The sequence below is a fragment of the Herpailurus yagouaroundi genome, unplaced genomic scaffold, assembly GCF_014898765.1.
Source record: "Herpailurus yagouaroundi ecotype Mexico unplaced genomic scaffold, PumYag 28, whole genome shotgun sequence".
Taxonomy (NCBI): Eukaryota; Metazoa; Chordata; class Mammalia; order Carnivora; family Felidae; genus Herpailurus; species Herpailurus yagouaroundi.
Genome location: NW_024412376.1, coordinates 133307899 through 133331110, shown reverse-complemented (window position 1 = coordinate 133331110; position 23212 = coordinate 133307899). Strand labels below are relative to the sequence as shown.

The 23212-nt window shown below is 38.6% G+C and overlaps 1 protein-coding gene across 1 annotated transcript in view; it reads left to right on the top strand.

The window, feature by feature from the left end:
- SLC30A9 (solute carrier family 30 member 9) overlaps window positions 1–23212 on the top strand; it is an 86869-nt gene that overhangs the window by 3003 nt on the left and 60654 nt on the right. The window contains exon 2 of the mRNA XM_040484881.1: window positions 18021–18188. Coding sequence (XP_040340815.1) covers window positions 18021–18188 — 168 coding nt within the window. The remainder of the gene's footprint in view (window positions 1–18020; window positions 18189–23212) is intronic.

The window sequence follows — 23212 nt, the reverse complement described above, 5'->3', positions numbered from 1 at the left end:
TGTTTAAGCATCCGAAAGGTCTTAGGTCATGATCTCATGGTTTATGAGTTCTAGCTCCACATCGGGCTCTCTAGTGTCAGCACAGAGTCCACTTCAGATCCTCTGTCTCCCTCTCTCTCTGCCTTTCCCCTGCTCATGCTCTCTCTCTAAAATAAACACTAAAAAAGAAAGAAAGAAAAAAAAAGAACTAGGGGGACCTGTGTGGCTCAGTCCAGTAAGTGTCCAACTTCAGCCTAAGTCATGATCTCGCGCTTCCTGAGTTCGAGCCCCTCGTTGGGCTCTGTGCTGACAGCTTGGAGCCTGGAGCCTACTTCAGATTCTGTGTCTCCCTCTCTGCCCCTCCCCTGCTCACACTCTGTCTCTCTCAAAAATAAATGAACATTAAAGAACAAAAAGAACTTTAGAGGTGCTTGGGTGGCTCAGTTGGTTGAGGTCATGATCTTAGGCTTCGTGAGATCCAGCCCCATGTCTTGGGATTCTCTCTCTCCCTCTCTCTTCCCCTCCTCTGCTTGTGCTGTCTCTCAAAATAAACATTTTAAAAAAACAAAAACTTTAAAAGTTTATACTTTCTGACCCAATGATTCTATTTAAAATGATTTACTTTAAAGAAATAAGCAGAGAGGTATTACAGTGTGTGCACAGGTTCATTATTCATTATAATAAATTGATAACATTTTTAGTTATGGAGAGTTGGAAACTGAAATATATTATGGTACCTTTATTATGCACTGGTGATGTATACAACATTAAAAATATCAATTTAGGACAATATTTAGTGACATGAGAAAATGCTATTGTACTATTAGGTAAAACTAGAAAAAATGTACAGTAAGAATATATGCCGCTCCTGTCAGTGGGGACAGGAGAGTGGCAGAGACAAATAGAATCTCAGGCAGGCCCTGTGCTCCTCACTGGGCTCCATATGGGACTCCATCTCACAAACCATGAGATCGTGGCCTGAGCTGAAATCAAGAGTTGAACGCTCAACCAACTGAACCACCAGGCACCCCAAACATAATCCTTTTAAAGAATAAAAATGTGACTTAGTTTCTGTAGTTAATATTTCCTTTTTTTAAAAAAGTTCCTCTGACTTTGCATGGGGCACTTATTTTATTTTTTCATATATTTATGCCTCACCTCATTTGACAAAAATTTGAGATGGGAGGATGCTCCTTTAAGTACTGCATATCAGATTAACAGATACGTGCTTTTGCTTAAATCTGAGGTTTAACAGAAGTGTAGTTTTAAATAAAAAATTAAATTTTTGTATTTTATTCCTGTCTCTAATCTGGTAGTATTTATTACCCTAAGGAAAACAGAGTGGAAGTTTTCACTTTTGTTGTGCCTCCTCCCCCCACCCCACTTTGAATAAGTTATAGGAACATTGCCAGCTATAAAAGACCATTTTGGCAGGCTGACAGCATAGTTCTATATAGTTCAAATTTATGATAGGATGTGTTAACTGAAAGATGATGCTAATCATACTGTGTGCCTCATAGGTTTTTGTGAGTTGAGGTTCAGTTCAGCAAAGGGTGCCAGGCATTGTAGTTAGTGCTGAACAAGACAGACCTTCATTGGGCAGACACTAAGAATGAGAAAACATGTCTAAGTGCTGCAAAGATGATGGGCTAAAAAGTAGCTAGCAGAGGCCATTTCATTTAGATCTGCTAAGGAGGTGGTGACTGAGTCAAGGCATGAAAAATGAAAATGAACTAGCCACGTGAAGATCTAGGGTGAAGAGCAGTCCAGGTAGAGCAAATAGGAACCCTAAAGACCATATAGTAGCGTTCAGGAGCAGAGAAGAAAACTGCTGTGGCTCGGGGAAATGGGCATAGAGTATGAAATGAAGTTTGAGAAGCATCAGTGCCTTTTAGGCCATAGGTTTTAAAAAAGGGCAATATTTACAAAATATCAGTCAGACTACTGTGGGGAGAATGGATTGAAAAGGGGAGAGTGAGTAAGGACATCATTTGGGAACTATGATAGTTATCTAGGCAGGCAAGGCTGTGGCTAGGCCATGGTGGTTAGCAGTGGAGATGGAGAGAAATAGATGACTTTGAGGTATGTTTTGGAATATAAATTAGAAAATATGATGCAGGGAAAGCATTTAAGACAATGGCGCTTGGTAAACCCTAAATATATTAGATACTGTTTTTACTTTTCTAAGCATATATTAACAAGAATTAAGGGCAGTAGAGATGTATACCAATAGGCAATGTAGGAAGTTGCCAGCATCTCATATTTACTTAAAAAAACAATATTCTTCCCTGTTGCTTACTGTGTTCTGGAGAGAAATCATATCCGTTATTGTTCTCTAGGCTGAGCTACCTGATCTAGGTCACACTTTTGCTTGCTAGATGATTCATCACCAAAGGTTTTCCTGTGTTTTTGGCTAGCTGAAAGCGTAAGAGTAAACTAGATAGTGTCAGTATTAGTAGTAATAATATTAGAAGTAATTTGGCAATGAATGTATTTCTTAGTTTTTTTAATTTTCGGCATTTTTTTGGAAAATACAGAAAATTATAACTTATCAAGTAAAAACTATACATAATCTAGATATTTCACCAGTCACATTTTTTTTTTTTTCTTAATTAGGCTCTATACTCAGTGCGGGGCTTGAACTCAAAACCACAAGATCAAGGGTCACATGCTTTACTGACTGAGCCAGTCAGGTGCCCCCACAAGTCACTTTTGTTGTTGTTGTTGTTGTTGTTCAAGTTTTTATTTATATTCTAGTTAGTTAACATGTAGTGTAATACTGGTTTTAGGAGTAGAATTTAGTGATCCATCACTTACATATGACATCCAGTGCTCATCTTTAATATCCGTCACCCATCTAGCCCATCCCCTCACCCACTTTCCCTCTAGCAACCTTCACTTCGTTCTCTATAGTTAAGAGTCTCGTGTGATTTGCCTTTCTTTTTTTTTCTCCTTCCCCTATGTTCATCTGTTTTGTTTCTTAAATTCCACATGTAAGTGAAATCATGTGGTATTTGTCTTTCTCTGATTAACTTGTTTTCCTTAGCATAATATACCATAGCTCCATCCACATCGTTGCAAATGGTAAGATTTCATTCTTTTTGATGGCTGAGTAATATTCCATTGTATATGTATATACCACATCTTCCTTATCCACTCATCAGTTGGTGGACATTTGGGCTCTTTGCATAATTTGGCTATTGCTGATAATGCTGCTATAAACCCTGTGGTGCACATGTCCCTTCAAATGAGTATTTTTGTATCCTTTGGGTAAATTCCTAGTAGTGCAATTGCTGGGTTGTAGGATAGTTCTATTTTTAACTTTTTGAGGAATCTCCACACTGCTTTCCAGAGTCACTGCACGAGTTTGCATTCCCATCAACAGTATAAGAGGGTCCCCTTTTTCCACATCCTTGCCAACATCTGTTGTTTCCTGTGTTGTTAACCATAGCTATTCCGGCAGGTGTAAGGTGATATCTCATTATAGTTTTGATTTGTATTTCCCTGATGATGAGTAATGTTGTGAGCATCTTTTCATGTGTCTATTAACCATCTGTATGTCTTCTTTGGAAGAATTTCTATTCATGTCTTCTGCTCATTTCTTCACTGGATTATTTGTTTTTTGAGTGTTAAGTTTGGTTAGTTCTTTATAGATTTTGGATACTAACCATTTATCCAATATGTCATTTGCAAATATCTTCTCCCATTCCATAGTTTGCCTTTCAGTTTTATTGATCGTGTCCTTCAGTGTGCAGAAGCTTTTTATCTTGATGAAGTTTTTGCTTTTATTTCCCTTGCCTCCAGAGACGTGTCTAGTAAGAAGTTGCTCCGGCCAGTGTTAGAGAGGTTGCTGCCTGTTTTCTCCCTTGGCATTTTGATGTTTTCCTGTCATCCATTTTGAATTTATTTTTGTGTATGGTGTAAGAAAGTGGTCCAGTTTCATTCTTCTGTCTGTCGCTGTCCAGTTTTCCCAACACCATTTGAAGAGACTGTCTTTTTTTCCATTGGAAATTCATTCTTTTCTGCATTGTCGCAGATGAGTTGATCGTACAGTTATGGGTCCATATCTGGGTTTTCTATTCCATTTCATTGATGTACGTGTCTGCTTTTGTGCCAGTGCCATAGTGTCTTGATGACTACAACTTTGTGATATAGCTTGAAGTCTGGAATGGTGATACTTCTGCTTTGCTTTTCTTTTTCAGTATTGCTTTGGCTTATTTGGGGTCTTTTTTGGTTCCATATAAATTTTTGGGTTTTTTGTTCTAGCTCTTTGAAAAATACTGGTGGCATTTTGATAGGAATAGCATTAGATGTGTAGATTGCTTTGGGTAATATAGACATTTTAACAATATTTGTTCTTCCAATCCATGAACATGGAAGGTTTTCCATATCTTTGTGTCCTCTCCAATTTCTTTCATAAGTGTTCTGTAGTTTTCAGAGTATAGATCTTTTACCTCTTTGGTTAGGGTGATTCCTAGGTTATCTTACGGTTTTTGGTGTAACTGTAAATGGGATTGATTCCTTGAATTCTTTTTCTGCTGTTTCATTATTGGTGTAAAGAAATGCAACGGATTTCTATACATTGATTTTGTATCCTGTGACTTTGCTGAATTTGAGTATCAGTTCTAGCAATTTTTTGGTGGAGTCTTTTGGGTTTTCTACATAGAATATCATATCATCTGTGAATTGTGAACATTTGACTTCTTCCTTGCTGATTTGGATGCCTTTTATTTCTTTTTCTTGTCTGATTGCTGAGGCTAGGACTTCTAGTACTGTATTATGTTAAATAACGGTGAGAGTGGACATCCCTGTCTTGTTCCTGACTGTAGAGGAAAAGCTCTCAGGTTTTCTCCATTGAGGATGATATTAGCTGTGGGTCTTTCAGATATCGCCTTTGTGATTTTCAGGTATGGTCTCTTTTTTTTTTTTTTCGTTTTTTTTATTTATTTTTGGGACAGAGAGAGACAGAGCATGAACAGGGGAGGGGCAGAGAGAGAGGGAGACACAGAATCGGAAACAGGCTCCAGGCTCTGAGCCATCAGCCCAGAGCCTGACGCGGGGCTCGAACTCACAGACCGCGAGATTGTGACCTGGTTGAAATCGGACGCTTAACCGACTGCGCCACCCAGGCGCCCCAGGTATGGTCTCTTTATCCCTACTTTGTTAAGGGTTTTTACCAAAAATTGATGTTGCCTTTTATCAAATGCCTTTTCTGCATCTGTGGAGAGTCTCATATGGTTATCCTTTTTTTTATTAATGTGCTGTATCACGTCGATTTGTGAATATTGAACCACGCTTGCAGGCCAGGAATATATCCCATTTGATTGTGATGATTGTGGAGAATAATTCTTTTAATGTGCTGTTGGATTTGATTTGCTAGTAGCTTTCTTAGAATTTTGGATCCATATTCATCAGGGACATTGGCCTGTAATTCTCCTTTATGGTAGTTTGATTTTGGAATCAAGGTATTGCTGGCTTCATAGAATGAGTTTGGAAGTTTTGCTACTACTTCTATTTTTGGACCAGTTTGAGAAGAATAGGTATTAACTCTTCTTTAAATATTAGGTAGGATTCCTGGGGCATCTGGGTGGTTCAGTTGGTTAAGTGTCCAGTTTCGACTCAGGTCATGATCTCGTGGTTCATGAGTTCAGGCCACGCATTGGGCTCTGTGCTGACATCTTAAGAGCCTGGAGCTTGTTCCAGATTCTATGTCTCCCTCACTCTCTCTGCCCCTCCCCTGCTCATGCTCTGTCTCTCTTTCTCTCTCTCAAAAATAAATAAACATTAAAAAAAAATGTTTGCTAGGATTCCCCAAGGATGCCATCTGACCCTTGACTTTTGTTTGTTGAAGGATTTTTAATTACTGGTTCAGTTTCTTTGTTGGTTATGGGTCTGTTCAGATTTTCAGTTTTGGCCGTTTATATGTTTCTAGGAATTTATCCATTTCTTCACCATTGCCCAATTTGTTGGCATATAATTTTTCGTATTATTCTCTTTTTAAAAATTAATTTTCATTTAAATTTAAAGTATTCCACATACAGTGTAGTATATTGGTTTCAAGATTGGAACCCAGTGATTCATCACTTCCATATAACACCATATACTCATCCCAATAAGTGCCCTCCTTTAATGACCATCATCCATTCAGCCCATTCCCCCATCCACCTCCCCCCCTTCAGTGACCCTCAGTTTGTTTCTGTATTGAAGAGTCTCTTATGGTTTGCCTCCCTCTCTTTTTATCCTTCCCATCTCCTGTGTTTATCATTTTGTTTCTTAAATTCCACATATGAATGAAATCATGACATTTTTTTCTCTGACTTATTTTGCTTAGCAATGCTCTCTAGTTCCATCCATGTTGTTGCAAATGGCAAAATTTCATTCTTTTTGATCACCGAGTAATATTCCATTCATCTTTTTTATCCATTCATCAGTTGATGGACATTTGGACTCTTTCCATAATTTGGCTATTATTGATATGCCGCTGTTAACATTGGGGTGTGTGTGCTCTTCAAATGAACATTTTTGTATCCTTTGGATAAATACCTAGTAGTGCAATTGCTGGGTCATAGGGTAGGTCTATTCTTAATTTTTTCAGGGTAGTTCTATTTTTAATTTTTTCAGACAGAAAGAAATAAAAGGCATACAAATTTGGCAAGGAAGAAGTCAAGCTTTCACTTTGCATAGGTGACATGATACTGTACGTGGAAAACCCAAATGATCCACCAAAAAACTGCTAGAACTGATCTGTGAATTTAGCAGAGTCACAGGATATAAAAATCAGCATACAGAAATCAGTTGCATTTTTTTAATTAAAAGCTTTTAATTAAAATTTTTTAACATATAATCATTTTTGATAGAGACAGAGTGTGAGTGGGACAGGGGCAGAGAGAAAGGGAGACACAGAATCTGAAGCAGGCTCCAGGCTCTGGGCTGTCAGCACAGAGCCTGACATGGTGCCTGAACCAATGGACTGTGAGATCATGACCCAAGCCAAAGTCAGACACTCAACCAACTGAGCCACCCAGGCACTCCTCAGTTGAATTTCTATACACCAATAATGAAGTAGTAGAAGGAGAAATCAGGGAATTGTTCCCATTTACAGTTACCATTTATGGTATATAAATGGTATACAAACCATTTATCTTATGGTTTATACCAAAAACCGTAAGATACCTAGGAATCAACCTAACCAAAGAGATAAACGATCTGTATGCTGAAAACTATAGAAAGCTTATGTAAGAAATTGAAGAAGACACAAAGAAGTGGAAAAACATTCCATGTTCGTGGGTTGGGAGAAAAAATATTGTTAAAGTGTGTATACTACCTAAAGCAGTCTACACATTCTGTGCAATCCCTATCAAAATAACACCAGCATTCTTCACAGAGCTAGAACAAGCAACCCTAAAATTTGTACAGAACCACAAAATACCCCAAATAGCCAAAACAATCCTGAAAAAGAAAAGCGAAGCTGAAAGCATCACAATTCCAGACTTCAAGCTGTATTACAAAGCTGTAATCATCAAGACAGTATGGTACTGGCACAAGAACAGACACATAGATCAGTGGAACAGAATAGAGAACCCAGAAATGGACTCTCAGATGTACGGCCAACTAATCTTTGACAAAGCAAGAAAGAGTATCCAATTGAAAAAAGACTGTCTCTTCAGGAAATGATACTGGGAAAACTGGACAGTGACATGCAGAAGAATGAAACTGGACCACTTTTTTTAAAAATTATTTTTAATGTTTATTTATTTTGGGGGGAAGGAGGAGGGGCAGAGAGAGAGAGAGAGGGAGACACAGAATCTGAAGCAGGCTTCAGGCCCTGAGCTGTCAGCACAGAGTCCAGTGTGGGGCTCAAAATCATGAACTGTGAGATCATGACCTGAGCTGAAGTCAGACAACTAACTGAGCCACCCGGACACCCCAAAACTGGACCACTTTCTTACACCATACACCAAAATAAATTCAAAATGGATGAAACACCTAAATGTGAGAGAGGAAAACATTAAAATCCCACAGGAGAAACAGGCAGCAACTTCTTTGATTTTGGCCACAGCACCTTCTTATTAGACATGTCTCTGAAAGCAAAGGAACCCAAAGCAAAAATGAACTTTTGGGACCTCATCAAGATAAGTCTTCTGCATAGTGAAGGAAACAATCAACAAAACTAAAAGGCAAACTATGGAATGGGAGAAGATATTTTCAAATGACATATTGGATAAAGGGTTAGTATCCAAAATCTATAAAGAACTTATGAAACTCAACACCCAAAAAACAAATAATCTGGTGAAGGAATGAGCAGAAGACACGAATAGACATTCTTGCAAAGAAGACATCCAGATGACTAATAGACACACGAAAAGATGCTCAACATCATTCATCATTAGAGAAATACAAATCAAAACCACAGTGAGTTACCACCTCACACCTGTCAGAATGGTTAAAATTAACAACACAGGAAACAACAGATGTTGGTGAAGATGTGGAGAAAGGGGAACACTTTTGCACTGTTGGTGGGAATGCATACTGGTGCAGTGACTCTGGAAAACAGTATCAAGGTTCCTCAAAGAATTGAAAATAACATAATAGTCTCTTTTTTTTTTTTCAACATTTATTTATTTTTGGGACAGAGAGAGACAGAGCATGAACGGGGGAGGGGCAGAGAGAGAGGGAGACACAGAATGGGAAACAGGCTCCAGGCTCTGAGCCATCAGCCCAGAGCCTGACGCGGGGCTCGAACTCACGGACCGCGAGATCGTGACCTGGCTGAAGTCGGATGCTTAACCAACTGCGCCACCCAGGCGCCCCAATAATATTCTCTTTTAATTGTATTTCTGTGATATGGTTGTAATCTCTCCTCTTTCTTTTTTTTTTTAATCTCTCTTTTTTTTAATGTTTATTTTTGAGAGATAGACAATGAGCGGGGGAGGGTCAGAAAGAGAGGGAGACACAGAATCCGAAGCAAGTTCTAGGCTCTGAGCTGTTAGCACAGAAGCAAGTTCCAGGCTCTGAGCTGTTGTTAGCACAGAGCCTGACATGGAGCTTGAACCCACAAACCCTGAGATCATGACCTGAGCCAAAGTCAGATGCTTAACTGACTGAGCCACCCAGGTGCCCCTAATCTCTCCTCTTTCATTCGTGATTTTATTTGGGTCCTTCCTCTTTTCTTTTTGGTAAATCTGGCTCAGGGTATACCAGTTTTACTCATTCTTTCAAAAACCAGCTTCTAGTTTCATTGATCTGCTCTACTGGGTTTTTTGTTGGTTTCTGTATCATTTATTTCTGCACTAATCTTTATTATTTCTCTTCTGCTGGCTTTAGGCTTTATTTGTTGTCCTTTTCTAGCTCTGACAGGTGAAGGTTAGGTTGTATATTTGAGACTTTTCTTGCTTCTTGAGGTAGACCTGTATTACTGAATGCTTCCTTCTTAGGACTGATTTTTCTGCATCCCAGATGTTTTGGACTGCTGTGTTTTTATTTTCATTTGCTTCCAGATATATTTTAATTTCTTTAATTTCCTGGTTAACCCATTCATTTTTTAGTAGGATGATCTTAACCTCCGTGTATTTGTGGTCTTTTCCAATTTTTTTTTTTTTTTTATTGTGGTTGACTTCAAGTTTCATAGCATTGTGGTCTGAAAACATGCCTGGTATGATCTCAGTTTTTATACTTGTTGAAGCCTGATTTGCGATGCAGTATGTGATATACTCTGGAGAATGTCTCATGCGCACTGGAAAAGAATGTGTATTCTGCTGCTTTAGGATGCAGTGGTCTGAATATATCTGTTAAGTCCATCTGGTCCAGTGTGTCATTCAGAGCCTTTGTTTCCTTGTTGAGTTTCTGCTTAGATGATCTGTCCATTGTTGTAAGTAGTGTGTTTAAGTCCCTGCTATTACTGTGTTGTTATCAATGAGTTTCTTTATGTTTGTCATTAATTGATTTATGTATTTGGTTACTCCCAAATGCATATTATTGGGGGCATAAATATTTCCAGTTGTTAGAACTTCTTGTTGGATGGATCTCTTTATTATCATATAGTGCCTTTTTTCATCTCTTGTTACAGTCTGGTTTAAAATCTAGTTTGTCTGATATAAAAGTATGGCTACTCCAGCTTTCTTTTGACATCCATTAGCATAATAAATGTTTTTCCATTCCTTCACTTTCCAGCTGGAGGTGTCTTTAGGTCTAAAATAAGTCTCTTGTAGGCAGCATATAGATAGGTCTTTTTTTTTTTTTTTTTTTTTTTAATCCATTCTGATACCCTGTGTCTTTTGATTGGAGCAGTTAGTCCATTTACATTCAGAGTGATTATTGATATGAATTTAGTGCCTGTAAATACAATATGAATTGTATTACCTGTAACATCAGGAGATTTTCTGGAGATTTTCTCTGCTCCTTTCTAGTCTTTGTTGCTTTTGATCTGTCCTTCCCACTCAAAGAGTCCCCTTACTAGTTCCTGCAGGACTGGTTTAGTGGTCACTAATTCCTTTAGTTTTTGTTGAGAAACTCTTTATCTCTCCTATTCTGAATGATAGCCTTGCTGGATAAGGTGTTCTTGGCTGCATATTGAACATATCATGCCACTCCTTTCTGGTCTGCCAAGTTTCTGTGGGGAGATCTGCTACTAACCTTATTTGTCTTATAGGTTGGGGATATCTTTTCCCTTGCTGCTTTCAGGATTCTTTCCTTATCTTTGTATTTTGTAAATTTTATTATGATAATATCTTGGTGTTGGCCTGCTTTTGTTGATTTTGATGGGAGTTCTCTGTGCCTCTTGGATTTTGTTGTCTGTTTCCTTTCCCAGATTATGGAAGTTTTTAGCTATTATTTGCCGAAATAAACCTGTCCCTTTTTCCTTCTTATTCTGGAACTCCTATGGTATGAATGCTACGCTTTATGGAGCCACTGTGTTCCCTACATCTACATTTGTGGTCCAATATTTTTCTTTCCCTCTTCTTTTCAGCTTCATTATTCTCCATCATTTTATCTTCTATATTACTTATTCCTTTGCTTCTTTCATCTTTGTCATTACATCCAGTTTTTGCATCTCAGTTATAGCATTTTTGAATTTCAGCCTGACTAGCTTTTAGGTCTTTTATCTCTGTGGTAAGGGACTTCCTGGTGTCTTCTATGCTTTTCTCTTGCCCAGCTAGTGTCCATATGATTGTTGTTTTAAATTCTGGTTCAGTCATATTACTTATATGTGTTTTGATTAAATCCCTGTCTGTGATCTCTTGTTCTTTCTTTCAGGATGAATTCCTCCGTCTTGGCATTTTGTGTAGGGCTCTGTCTTCTGTGTGTTATAAAAGCCTGTTATGTTTCCTGCTCTTGAGAGTATTGGCTATATTAAGAAGTCATACTGTCTAGGGCCTGCCGCTTCAGGAATTGTTTCTGGTATATGCTTTGTGTACTCGACTGTTGTGTTTTGGCTGTTTCTTCCCTTAGGTCAGTCCTCTGCAGAGCTTTTCTGTGCTGCAGTGGGGAGTGTTTTGACCTTGTCCACTGTGTGGCAAGTTTTAACTCAGTATGTTTTGGTCGGCTAATTGTTAAAAGAGGCTGGATCCTATTTTTCCTAGAACTGAAGCTTTGTAGCACTCTATGATCAGTAGATTTGTTGCGTGTGGGTGGTGAGAGGTTGTGCTGGTCTTCTGGGGGAGTGGCCCACTGCTGCTCTGACTCTCAGGCACACCTGCCCTCGTTCAGAAGCACCTGCAGAGCACAGAGGGAAGGGCTTGGTGAAAGTGGCTCAAGCTTCCACTCTGGGTACTTTGCTGCTCACTGAAGTCCTTCTGTGCTGATGGGCGAGGAAAACATGGCATCAGCCGGCTCTCTAGTCCCCAGAGAGGGGAGTTCATGCCTTCCGCTGTTCAGGAAACCCTCACAGAAGAGCGAACGTTCTCCCCTCATGTGTCCCAGGCTTCCCTCAGATCTCTGCCTTCACCCTGTCTGTGTCTGGGCTTTCTGCCCACCCGGTGCAGTGCTCCTATTTTTTATATCAGGTGCGCTGGCTGGGTTTCAAAACTCCAAATTTTAGGGACCCAGTCGGGCATGGACGTACTCTGATCCTCGGGGGAAGGGTCTCACTGTGCTGTGGCTGGTGCCAGTTTGTCCCAGCAGGGCAGTTTCATGAAAGCTCAGAGGCTTGGAGTTTATGGTAATGTGCAGCAGAAAGCCAGTGTCCAGCGTGGCTGCCCTGAACAGCTGCCTCTGCTCCTAGGCTAATGAACAGGGCAGCTCAGGGCATCTGTTGGCTTTTTTGTCCCTGGAGAGCCAGTGCCACCTCTCCGAAATGCACTGCAAGAAGGGGTGCGGTCTCTCTCAGTGCAACCCAAGGGATCCTCAGAGCACACTATCTGCACCCATGTCTGTTCTCCTTCTGCACAGGAGCACCTCTGTGACTCCCAGGCCCCACCCCAGCAACAGCGTGGACTTCTAAACCTTCAGACTTTGAGCTCCGCTGCTTGTAAAAACTTGAGATTATCAGCCCCTGTCATTTTCCCTGTCAGTGGTTTTGGGGAAGTGTTGTTCTTGTGCAATGCTTTGCACCCTGCTTGCTGTCCCTTGCATGTACATGCGCTTGCTCTCTCTCTCTCTCTCTCTCTCTCTCTCTCTTTCTCTCTCTCCCTCCCCCCCATCTCTTTCTCTCCTTTCTTCCCTCTCCCTAATCAGGGCTCCCTCCCCTCCTCAGCACAGCTGATTCTTTTCTCCCCCAAATCCCATCCCTTCATCTCCTACCTTCCACAATTTGGCTTCTTCTCTCCCTCTAGTTGCAGTTTGTTCTTAGTTCTCAGATTTCCTGGGTGTTCACAATGACTTAGTATTTATCTACTGGTATTCGAGGGACAAGGCAAGCATAAGGTCCTGCTACTATACTACTCTGCCATCTTAACTCCTCCCCAACTAATCACATTTTTATTTTTGTTTATTATTTTTTTTAAAAGTAGGCTTCATGCCCAGCGTGGATCCCAATACAGGGCTTGGACTCAAAACCCTGAGATCAAAACCTGAGTTGCTATTAAGAGTCAGATACTTAACTGACTGAGCCACCCAGGTGCCCCCTACTAGTCACATTTTTTTTTTTAAGTTTATTTATTTTGAGAGAGTGAGCGAGAGCAGGATAAGGGCAGAGAGAGAGGGAGAGAGAGAATTCCAAGCAGGCTTTGCACTGTCAGCTTGGAGCCTGACACGGGGCTTGAACTTGAGAACTGTGAGGTCGTGACCTGAGCCGAAATCAAGAGTGGGACGCTTAACTGACTGAGCCACCCCGGTACCCCCAGTCACATTTTTTAATAGTTGAAATCCTATGTTATTTTGTCTTTTGCTTTTTTATGTAATATTCTCAATATTTTTCCACATTAATAGTTTTTAATGTATACACAATGAAAATATAGGGATATCATAATTTAATTTTTATTTTTTTATTAGGAAACATTTAAGTTTCCAGTTTCTGCCATGATAAATATTACCATGAAGAACATTTTCACAGTCTGTATTATTGTGTATTTTATGGGCCCAGAAAGCTTCTGCTGTTGTGTATTTTAAGTTCACACTAACCTCTTTAGAATAAAGTGTAACAATTCTTTTACTATCTTTCTGCCTCTTAGAATTAATTAATGAATTCAATAATTTATTAAAAAGTGGGTGTGTTTATTTTTATTTTTTATGTTTATTTATTTTTGAGAAAGACAGACAGAGGTTAGTGGGAGAGGGGCAGAGAGAGAGGGACACATAGAATCCGAAGCAGCTTTCAGGCTCTGAGTTGTCAGCATAGAGCCCGACATGGGGCTTGAACTCACAAACTGTGATATCATGACCTGAGCCGAAGTCGGACACTTACCTGACTGAGCCACCCAGGTGCCCCTATGTATTTTTAAATGGTTGTGTTGCTATTGCTGTGTGTTAGATAATATTCTTTTTCCTGAATCAAATGTGATCCTCTATATTTTTTAGAGTATAAAATGTTAAAGGTGGTAATGTATTCTGCAAATTTTGTGCAACTTTTGATCTTGTGTTAATGCCAAATGTGTACTTTTTTTTTTTAATTTTTTTTTCAACGTTTATTTATTTTTGGGACAGAGAGAGACAGAGCATGAACGGGGGAGGGGCAGAGAGAGAGGGAGACACAGAATGGGAAACAGGCTCCAGGCTCTGAGCCATCAGCCCAGAGCCTGACGCGGGGCTCGAACTCACGGACCGCGAGATCGTGACCTGAGCTGAAGTCGGACGCCCAACCGACTGCGCCACCCAGGCGCCCCCAAATGTGTACTTTTAACGTTGCTGATACCAGAAATTCTTCTAAAGTTAAAAATTAAGGATTTTTCAAGAACAGCTAGCAAGGAAGCTATTAAAGATTATTACTAGAATAGTTTCAGAAGGATGCAGGAATCAATTTGAAGAGACCCCTACTGGTCAGAAATGGGACAGTTTAACTATTAATCAGAGTGACTGAAATGGATTGAAATATATCAAATAACTCTTAATCTATGAAATAATAATATATACGCAAATTAATATAGGATGGTAGGTAGTGAACTCTTTATATGAGAACTGGTAAATAAGGAGAGAATTAAGCATTTAGCCTGATTTTCCTGTGTGAAGTACGTTGGTGAATAACCAAATAAGTGAACAGGATTTTCTTTTTGTAGAAGTGTTCTAACAATTGAAGAATTGATACATTTGAATATCTCCATTTATAACCACCTAATGGATAAATGGTTATGGGCATTGAACAACAGCAGACACTACACAAATAGTCGACCAAATTTTATGTGGCTCCTGATGAAAGAACTCATCACTGCATAATAAGTGGTAGCATCCTAACAGAAAGAATCAGAATTTAGATAAAGCCTTTACATCCTTTGATTTGTAGAACATATAGAAGAACAGGTTAAAGAACACCATGAGAATTAAGTCTGCAAAATTCAGACTGGAAAACTACCAGGACAGAAATTTAGGACAAAACTTGGTTTCTTCACCTTAAAAATTGCTCTTAGGGGTGCCTGGGTGGCTCAGTCAGGTGTGTGGCCGCCTCTTGATTTTGGCTCAGGTTATGATCTCACAGTTCGTGAGATGGAACCCTGAGTAGGGCTTCATGATGATGGTGCAGAGCCTGCTTGGGATTCTCTCCCTCCCTCTCTCTCTGCCCCTCTGCCGCTTGGGCTCACGTTCTCTCTCTGTCTCTCAAAATAAATAAACTTTAAGAAACACATAAAGTTAAAAAAAAAAAGACATCTTGTAGCTTAAAAGAGGCTTAAAAGACATCTGCATCAACCATAGTATGTGGATCTTATTGGGATCTGTTCACACACACAAAAGTTGTAAAACTTTTAACAGTTGGAAATTGAGGATATTTGATGATATCCTCAATTGTTTATTATTTTTTTGTAATGGTGGTTTATCTGTGTTTTTAAAAAGCTCTTGTCTCTTAGAATACATACAGAAGTACTTATGAATGAAATTATTTTGTCTGAGATTTTCATCAAATTAACATGGAGGTGAAGAGATATTGATGCAGGTAGAGATAAGACAAGGTTGACTGAGTTGATAATTGCTGAAGGTGGACAATGAATATGTGGACATTTATTGTACTTTTTTTTTTCCTACCTTTGCATGTATTTGAAATTTTCTTTAATGTTTGAAAAACTAAGGAGAACCTTGAAAAACATCTAGGACCAGTCATGGAAACATTGTCAGCTTCTGAGGAAGGATTTTTAGACTGTGGCATATTCCCTTTTTAAACATTTTAGTACAGTCTCTACAAAAGCATTTGATCACTGGGTGAAAAAAAAAAGTATTTGTGGCATATTGTCTTTGTTAGGTAATAATCACAAAAGATACTTTGAATCAGACTGTGAAGTCAGAATACCAGTGACCAGTGCTTTCCTGGAGGGTGTTTCTTAGGAGCATTTGCTTTAGCCCTTGCTTCACTAATTTTGCTAGTAGGCTACATATTTTATTTTTAAATTATTTTTAAATTTTATTTCTTTAAAAAAATTTTATTTTTTTAAATGTATTCTTTAAAAAATATTTTATTTATTTATTTTTTTTAACATTTACTTATTTTTGAGACAGAGAGAGAGCATGAATGGGGGAGGGTCAGAGAGAGAGGGAGACACAGAATCGGAAGCAGGCTCCAGGCTCTGAGCCATCAGCCCAGAGCTCGACGCAGGGCTCGAACTCACGGACCGCGAGATCGTGACCTGAGCTGAAGTCGGACGCTTAACCGACTGAGCCACCCAGGCGCCCCTAAAAAAATATTTTAAGTTTATTTATTTTGAGAGTGTGTGAGGGGGAGGGGCAAAGAGAGGGGGAGAGAGAGAATCCCAAGCAGGCTCCACATTGCCAGCGCAGAGCTTGATGCGGGGTTTGATGCCACAAACTGTGAGATCATGACTGGGGCCAAAAGAGACTGACCTTAACCGACTGAGCCATCTAGGTGCCCCTGATTTTTATTTTAGAGAGTGAGAGCACAAGACAGGGGAGAGGGGCAGAGAATCTTACGCAGGCTCCATGCGTGGAGTCTGATGTGGGGCTCAATGCCACGACCCTGGGACCATGACCTGAGCTGAAATCAAGAGTCAGAACCAACTGAGCCATCCAAGCTCCCTGCTAGTAGGCTACATATTTTAATGTGCAAGAAGATACATTGTTATATTTGCTTTACTCAGCCTTTAAGAAATACCAAAAGACCAAAATCATACTGGGCCTTTAACAATTCTTTACCAAATAAATGAACAATTAACTTGACATCAGGAAATTTTTCAAAAAAAAAAAAAAAAAATTCCAAGCCTGAAACTTGGGTGGATACTTATGCTGCTTTATGTTTCTCATGCTTTTCAGATTATCTTGAACATTCACAAAATTTATGTTCCTGATGAATTTTCTGAGCCATAAAGAAAAGGTTTATTCTTCCTGATTTCAGAAGGTATACATCTGTACATGCACATACATGAATTACCATTTTTGGAAAACATTATTAAACAATTAGAAAAGTTTCAGTACTTGGAATGTCTGGCTGGCTCAGTTGGTAGAACGTGTGACTCTTGATTTCATGGTTATGAGTTCAAGCCCCACATTGGGTATAGAGATTACTTTAAAAAAAAAAAAAAGAGGAAAGTTTCAACCCTTAAAAGCTTAACTCTCCACTAGAGAAACTTGACTATCTCTAATGATATAACTTCATTATTTCATCTGATGCTTTAGAAGAGATGTAAATTATTCACAAGATTTTCAAGGTCTGAGTACTCATAGTAAAAAAGAGAAAGATGGTCACATGAGAGTAGAGACAGACATATTTAGTTTTCTACCACTTCAGTGCAAGTGGAATATATTTTTCTTCTGTATTTCAGCCTCCAAAGCCCACAGTCACCCAGATGCAGCAGCTGAAGTGCTTTGTAATTAGTCTTCTATTCTTCCCTCAATTAGAATTCCTGTATACTGAGGAATCTTACCAAATGTTGATCTAATTATCTGATTAAAAAAAAAAATCAGTGACACTCTGAATGACTGATTAGTGTAATTCACTTATTGATTGTGAAGTGAAAGAGGAATAAATCTCTAGCTAGCAAAAGGAGGACACAGGGTAATTTTGAATACGAAGCCATCTTGACCTCCCCCACCCCCTCCCCCTTAGAGTTCTCTATTCTGAAAAGTATGTTATGCCAACATTTTTTAGCATGCAACCAGCATATAAAATAAAAGTATTCCAGAGACCTTTCAGAACAGGTGAATAATCAATAATCAGAATGTCTTATCTAATTTTATATATTTTAAAAGTTTACATATGAATACATATTTACAAATTAGAGAAAATAGGAATATTATTGTTATTTTTTCTTTACAAAATGTGGTCCCCATACACCTAGGCGTCAATGAAACATCTCTGTGGAGAGGGTGGGTTGGCATTGTGCATTTGGATATTTTGCAGAATGAAAGTTTTATTGTTATTCTGTAAAATTACCCTTCTAATATTAGTAAGTATGTTTTATTGGGTATAAAATCCTTGTTGTGAGTTTGAAATTAATTTTTTTTTCTTGTAGAATGGCAGAATTTAGTGACATTGGGAAGCTTTTCAAACGTGGTTCCCTGTAGTCACCCATTCATTTGTACACTGAATCAAGTGAAGTTGTACTCTACAAATGTTCAGAAAGAAGGACAGGGATCACAAAGTCTCAGAGTGGAAAAAGTACCATCACTTGATGAAACAGGTATGTATAAATCTTTTAAAGTCATTTTTTTTCAGGATGCCTGAATGGCTCAATCGGTTAAGCATCTGACTTGAGCTCAGGTCATGATCTTGTGGTCCGTGAGTTCGAGCCCCACGTCGGGCTCTGTGCTGACAGCTCAGAGCCGGGAGCCTGCTTCAGATTCTGTGTCTCCCTCTCTGTCTCTGTCTCTGTCTCTGTCTCTCTCTCTCTCTCTCTCTCTCTCTGCCCCTCCCCCACTCGTGCTCTTTCTCTGTCTCTCTGAAATGAATAAATGTTAAAAAAAAAAAAAATCATTTTGTCTAGACCAAAATAGCTTGAATAAGATTATTTGTCCCTTGCATGTTCCGTAGAACTTTTGTACAAAACTTTCTGAATTAGTGTTTACTTTGTGGAAAGCTATTAGACTGCTGATTTACTTTCATTTAGTTTTTCTGTTTCTTTTTGATTCAGTTTTGGTAAGTTCTATTTTTTTCTGGGAGCTTATCGAATTAAACTAAAGTTTTAATTTATTGGATCAAGTTCAATATACTCTGTATATTCTGAGCAGCATTTATAGTTATATCCCTTTTTTTCATTCCTAATGGTGTTTGTCATTTTCTTGATTATTCTTGCCAGAACTCTGTCCATTTTATTTTGTTCCCAAGTAATAATTTTTTTCTTTGAATCCTTATATTGTATGTTTATTTCCTATTTTATTAATTTTTACTTTTACCTTAATTAAATCTTCCTGCTTTCTTTGTATTTATTCTGTCATTCATTTTTAAATTATCTTGTAGTGGGGTGCCTGGGTGGCTCAGTTGGGTGAATGTCCAACTTCATCTCAGGTCATGATCTCACTGTTCATAGGTTCAAGCCTGTATCTGGCTCGCTGCTGTCAGCGCAGAGCCCGCATCGGATTTTCTATCCGCCCCGGCTGTGTCCCTTCCCCACTTGTACTCCCTTTCTCTCAAAAATAAACATTAAAAAAAGTTGTTAAATTAAAAAAAATAAAATAAAAATAAATTATCAGGTAGCTATTTTGATTCTTAATTCTGAACTTTCCTTCTTTTCTAAAGTAGGCATTTAAGCCATGATGGCTCTGATGGTAGATTTGACAATTTTTTCTTTAATAGTTCTCCCTAAAATTTTGCTTTATATATTTCAAGGCTATGTTACTAGATACATAGACATTTAGCATATAACACTAATGAATTACATTCATTATTTTTATGTAACAACTTTTTTTTTAGTGACATCTCCACCAGATTTTATTAGTATTTGCTCAGTATAAATTTTCACATCCTTTGACTATAACCTTTTTTTGTCCTGATTTGATCATCTTTGTCTTTTAATTGGAAATTTAGTCTGTTTACATTTACTGTTATTACTGATACGTTTGGATATATTTCTGCCAATGTATCATGAGCTTCCTTGTGTTTTTTATATTCTATTTCTTTTTTGCCTTTTACATTTTTTCTTTTTTTCTCATTGCATTGTCCCCTCTCTCCCAGACACACACACATACATGTACTCATTTGGGAGTTATATGCTCTATGTACTTCAGCATCTAAAGGTAATTGAAAAGTTTACATTTTTTCTGAAAAATATGAAGAACTTAGAATGCTTTAATTCTGGTCACTTTCTCCCAACTTACATGCTATTTATTGGCTGTATTTTGTGTTTGTTCTGCTCTTTCCCTTCTATACAATATACATTGTTATTTGTTTAAATTTTTCTAGAATCTTTGTTAACTACCTTTTCTTATTTCTCTGATCTTTCTGTCTGATGTGGATCCTATAGAAGTTCCTTGAGGTGAGGATCTATCTATGGTAAAGGCACATTTAAGATGTTATTACAGTGCCTTTTGGCTTCCACTGTTGTTGAGAAGTCACATATCATGCTTTTGTTCTCATGTCTTTTCTATTTTATTGCTTTTTAAATTTGATTACCTTTGTTTTGAAAGTCTTTACTTTGGTGTAAACTGCAGTTTTACTGTGTATATTTGTGCGTACTAGGTATGTATTACTATGTGTTTATTTTGCTTGAGATTTGTTGGGCTTCCAGGATCTGAGAATTGGTTTTACTCTTTAGTTTTGTCACTCTCCCTTTAAGTATTACCTTTTCTCAATTCTCTCTCTCTTTTTTTTAACGTTTATTTATTTTTGGGACAGAGAGAGACAGAGCATGAACAGGGGAGGGGCAGAGAGAGAGAGAGGGAGACACAGAATCGGAAACAGGCTCCAGGCTCTGAGCCATCAGCCCAGAGCCCGACGCGGGGCTCGAACTCACGGACCGCGAGATCGTGACCTGGCTGAAGTCGGACGCTTAACTGACTGTGCCACCCAGGCGCCCCTCTCTCTTTTTTTTAAAGTTTATTTACTTATTTATTTTTAAGTAACCTCTTTACCCAACGTGGGACTCCCAACTGTCAACCATGAGATCACGAGTCACATGCTCCACCAACTGAGCCAGCCAGCCACCTTGCTTTCAGTTCTCTTTTACTCCTTTTGGAACTCTAACTAGAATTATGTTAGATTTTCTTTCTTTATTTTCCATGCCTCTAAGCCTCTTTATCATATTGTATTTCTTTATTTTTCTGGCCTGAATTCTGAATTATTTTCATAAGTCTGCTTGGTTTACTAATTCCCTTGTTTGTTGCCTCTCATCTGCTGGTTGATATGTATGTTGGGTTTTTAATTTCAATGATTATATTTTTCATTTCTAGAAATTGTTTATTTTTCATTTTGCTTGTTTGGTCTCTTGTTCCTTATGTTTTCATAAGTCCAACTTCTCTTTTATTCTCTTTTAGTACCGTATTAAACATGTCTTATATTCTGTGACTGAAAATTCCTCTGTCTGAAATTTTTGGTTCTAACTATATTATCTTTTTTCCTCTGTTCATGCACTTATTCATGATGCCATATCTGTTTTTTAACTGAGAGTTGTTCATTTTTCATGCAGTTTTATATTTTGGAACTCTGATTTGCTTCTGCCTCTGTTAGCTGCTGGGAATATAGCTTGGTACCAAATTAAATTAAATTCTTTGCCCTAGATTATTTAGACCACTTTGCTAGCATGAATTTAGACTGCAAACTTGAGTGAGAGCTGACTTATCCTTAGGATTTTCAGGGTTTTTTTTTTCATCCTCACTATTTAACAGCAAAGTAAAGGCTGATATGCTTTCTTGCTGTTCCCTTCTGTGTGTATTTTTTTTTTTTTTTTTTCAGTTCAGAGTTATACGTTGTGTTGCTTTCTTTCTGGGTGCCTCCTGTTAGACTGCCCATCTTAAACAGAATGTAGTTCTTATTCTCTGGTATCTTACTCCCCTAGCAGATATGGAAGTAGAAGCTCAAGGACTATAAGCTTTAACAGAAATCTCAGGGGAAAAGTTGGCTTTGGTGTTCTCACTTATTTTGTAGAGGTCCTGCTTTCCTTTCGTTTTTGTCCTCTTCAGATAATTTTTTTGTGAGCTTAGTAATGTGTTTGAAAACAATTTGTTCAGGATACCTAGTTTGCTGTGCAGCATAAAAATGAAGTCCTTTATTTGTCCATTAATTTATTCAAGAAGTGTTTATTGAACACTTTTTATACGGCAGCAGATGAGAATGACTGAGTTTATTACTAAAACAGAAAATTGCTGAAACAAAGTTAAGTAAACAAATGTAATACTGTAGAGTAAGTACCATGATAGAGGAAATAGTGTATGCTGCAGGAGCACTTGGGAGGGGTACCTGAGTGTTGAGTGGTTGAGAAAGTTTTCCATGAGGGGAAATGTTATCTAATTAGGGACCTAAAAGAAAATTAGGTATTGGTGTACTGAATGGTAGAGAAAGAAGATAAACCTACAACTACCTTAGTGTGATTAGTTAGTAGAGGACCTGATGGTGGGGTTGGTAGTTTTGAGAGCACAAGGGGTGAATATCAGGAGATCAAGGTTTTGTTGAGGAGTTTGCACTTGGTTTTGTAGGCAGTGGGAATCTATTAGAGCATTTTAAGTAGAGGAAGTACGTGATCAGATTTAAAGTTTTAGAAAGATAATTAGCTGAAGACTGGAAAACCTATTGCAAAAGAAGGTGACTGAGAGCAGTAATACAAATGAAGGTCCAGATTAGGTTAATGGCAATGCTTTTTTTTAAAGGAGTAGATGAACTCGAGATTTAGGAGCTAAATAATTAAGATTGGGTGGTTGAATTTGGGGAAGAGAGGAGAGGGTCAAGTAAAGCACAGTGCCTAGTTTTGGATTAGGTGATTGTGTAGATGATTTCATTGACTTCTAAAATTGGGAATACCAAAGCTAGAGTATATTTTCATGAGAAGGTGATGATTTAGTTTTGGACATCTGAATTGTAGGTGCCTCTGTGACATCTTAACAGATGGACTAATAGGCAGTTGGGTATATGCTGTTTTTCTTTTCTTTTTTAGAATTATGCTAGCCTTTTTTATTTTTTATTTATTTATTTATTTTTTAATTTATTTATTTATTTATTTTTTTTTTTTAATTTTTTTTTTCAACGTTTATTTATTTTTGGGACAGAGAGAGACAGAGCATGAACAGGGGAGGGGCAGAGAGAGGGAGACATAGAATCGGAAACAGGCTCCAGGCTCTGAGCCATCAGCCCAGAGCCTGACGCGGGGCTCGAACTCACGAACCGCGAGATCGTGACCTGGCTGAAGCCGGACGCTTAACCGACTGCGCCACCCAGGCGCCCCCTTTTAATTTTTTTTTAAACATTTATTTATTTTTGAGACAGAGAGAGACAGAGCATGAACGGGGGAGGGGCAGAGAGAGAGGGAGACACAGAATCCGAAGCAGGCTCCAGGCTCTGAGCCATCAGCCCAGAGCCTGACGCGGGGCTCAAACTCACGGACCGCGAGATCGTGACCTGAGCTGAAGTCGGACGCTCAACCGACCGAGCCACCCAGGCGCCCCTATGCTAGCCTTTTTTTTTTTTTTCAACGTTTATTTATTTTTGGGACAGAGAGAGACAGAGCATGAATGGGGGAGGGGCAGAGAGAGGGAGACACAGAATCGGAAACAGGCTCCA